The sequence below is a fragment of the Jatropha curcas genome, chromosome 2, assembly GCF_041381405.1.
Source record: "Jatropha curcas cultivar XTBG-Jc1 chromosome 2, XTBG_Jcur_1.0, whole genome shotgun sequence".
Classification (NCBI taxonomy): domain Eukaryota; kingdom Viridiplantae; phylum Streptophyta; class Magnoliopsida; order Malpighiales; family Euphorbiaceae; genus Jatropha; species Jatropha curcas.
This window is the reverse complement of record NC_143152.1, coordinates 22,550,530-22,552,891: the sequence shown is the minus strand read 5'-3', so window position 1 is coordinate 22,552,891 and position 2,362 is coordinate 22,550,530. Positions and strand designations below refer to the sequence as shown.

General features: G+C 29.6%; 1 protein-coding gene across 1 annotated transcript; it reads right to left on the bottom strand.

Moving 5' to 3' along the window:
• Window positions 1–240: 240 nt before the first annotated feature.
• LOC119370191 (TPD1 protein homolog 1) lies at window positions 241–1,538 on the bottom strand. Its single transcript, XM_037637797.1, has 4 exons — window positions 1,378–1,538; window positions 1,176–1,289; window positions 751–846; window positions 241–645 (listed from the first exon to the last, which is right to left on the bottom strand). The coding sequence occupies exons 2-4, from the start codon at window positions 1,249–1,251 to the stop codon at window positions 308–310; spliced, it is 510 nt and encodes a 169-aa protein (XP_037493725.1). The 5' UTR covers window positions 1,252–1,289; window positions 1,378–1,538; the 3' UTR covers window positions 241–307.
• Between the last annotated feature and the right edge of the window lie 824 nt (window positions 1,539–2,362).

Below are 2,362 nucleotides of genomic sequence, written 5' to 3'. Positions count from 1 at the left end.
AGGTCATGCTTATGCTAAAATTATTTTAAAAATAAAATTGAAATTATATATTAATATATATACATTCATTCTCATTTCTATTTCATTTCCAAAGACAAATAAAAAATGCCCAAAAATTTAACAAACTGCTGACTAGTGCGGAAGGATTCAATCACCATCAGTTTACTGTTACAATATATATATATATATATATAACTTAAATATATTTTATACCATGTGTAGAAAATTAATATAATCAAATATAATTTCAACATAAATATTATATTAAAAATGCATTTGATTATCACATACTAAATTTAGTTTTACTTCAGTCACAAACAGCTGAGGTAACTGATAATGGATAACGAAAACTATTAGCATACTTGAAGGAGATGGTTTCGCCAGGGGCAAGAGCATCTCCACCATTGACAAGGCAATCATTAAAGATAATTCGCCGGAAAACTCTAGGATTGATCAATTGAACAGAGCTGAACCATCCACAACTGACATGAATATCCGAAATACTACTGCCTGAGACACCAACGTTCAGTATTTGAACTATGAAAGATGGAGTTCCATCAGGAAGTGAGGCTGTTGAGCCCTGAGATATCACTATATCATCCTTCGAGCATGATTTCCCTATTCGGTTTTTATCGCCATTATTATCTGTTCCAAGATTTCAGATATGGTGAAATTCTATTAATTTCTTCCCCTTATAAAAAAGAATACAAGAAACAGCAAATACAAGAAAGAAGGAGATGATTATTTTACCGTTAGTGGACTCCAAAAGCTTCCTAGCAGAGGCAGTGGTTGCGATTTCCTTGGAAAATTCTATGCTTTTAATGCCAGCTGATTCACTTTCAACCACTGCATTGTTATGAAAAGATGACCAAAATTTTGAATCTTTTACATTAATCCAAAGATTAAATAAGAAACTAGGCTGCGTGCATGCGTGGTCGTCTAGCACTAATGTAAAATTAATTGCTTAGTTTGCCTTTTTCCTGACATAAAGTCTACATTTTCCTGCTTACTAAAAGTATTGTTTATCGGAAAGTTATACTAGTAAGTTGTATATTTTAATAATTTGTTTTTGGAAAAGGAAATTTCTACTCAAGAATAGAAAACCAGTGAGTTAAGTCCTCTAACTTTTGCTCTCTGATTTAATAGATACAGAGAAAGGAAGAAGAAGAAGATACCGAGAAAAATAGCGAGTAAATAACTTATCATCGTTGCGAGTATGTAGACTTGGCGCTTATCAACAATTATCATCATCGTGATCAGCCTCTTTTTATCTGTAACTGTTTCAAAATCTACCAAGAAATATTCAACAAAGCATTATTCACATGCATAAATATACAAATGACATATTCTTAAGAACGATAATCCAGTAAACCTTACAGAGATGAAAAAGTATTGTGCTCTGGTCGCCACCAAATTTCAAGAGGCTAAAGAGCGGTTATGAGGAAGAATATTTATAGGGCAACAAGCTTATGGACTAAGGATGAAAGCATTAAATCGTTTGAATAAAATATGAATTGTAGCCGCTAGACAAAAGCATCGTTGGCCATTAATTCATTCTACTGTGAAGGCAAACAGTATAGGCTGTCCAATCTTCTTTAATATTGCCAATCTCAATATGATATAACTTTTTTTTTTTTTTTTCTTTTTTCAACTTTTGAATTCAGGTCCATGAATTACTTCGAATTGCCTTTTTTTAATGGAAATTTTGAATAAGATCTCAATTCTCAACTAGGTAACTTGAATTTGTATTATTGTAAATTTATAGTTATTTTATAGCCTAACACAAAAATTTACCCTTAAAATTAATATGTTTAACCTTATGGCATCTTAAAATTTATGAAAGACCTATTATATCCATAAATTTCTATTTTTTTACCATTAAACAGCTTGTTGAAGCATCATAGCTTGTAACTTGCAAGCAGTGGTGGAGCCACGTATAGTGACAGGGTACACTGACTTGAAAATTTTTTTTAAGCAACCAGTATTATATTTATAAAGTGAATCTCTTAAGTTGTTAGATTTCTTGTAAAAAATGATTTTTTTGTAAAGTTGCTTGGTTACAAAATAATAACTCTGGTTACTAATATTTTATAATAATTCTCAATAATTTATAAAAAGTTGTTGTTTTTTGTAAAGTTGTTGGATTACAAAATAATAGTTCTAAATGTCAATATTTTATAGTACTTCCTAATAATTTGTAAAAAATAGTTGTTTTCTGTAAAATTACCAATTACAAAATAATAAATCAAGTTACCAAGATTTTCTACTTTCTAATACTTTGTAAAAAGTATTATTTTTTATAAAATTGTGAGATTACAAAATAATAGCTTCAATCATCAATGATATTTCTTAATATATCGTC

Bases quoted from the DNA above. Each gene is read 5' to 3' on its own strand.
- LOC119370191 (XM_037637797.1), bottom strand. From the start codon at position 1,251: ATGATGATAATTGTTGATAAGCGCCAAGTCTACATACTCGCAACGATG. The intron at 847-1,175 runs GTATCTTCTTCT...ATAACAATGCAG, and splicing joins TTTACTCGCTATTTTTCTCG to TGGTTGAAAGTGAATCAGCT. The intron at 646-750 runs GTAAAATAATCA...ATCTTGGAACAG, and splicing joins GCTTTTGGAGTCCACTAACG to ATAATAATGGCGATAAAAAC.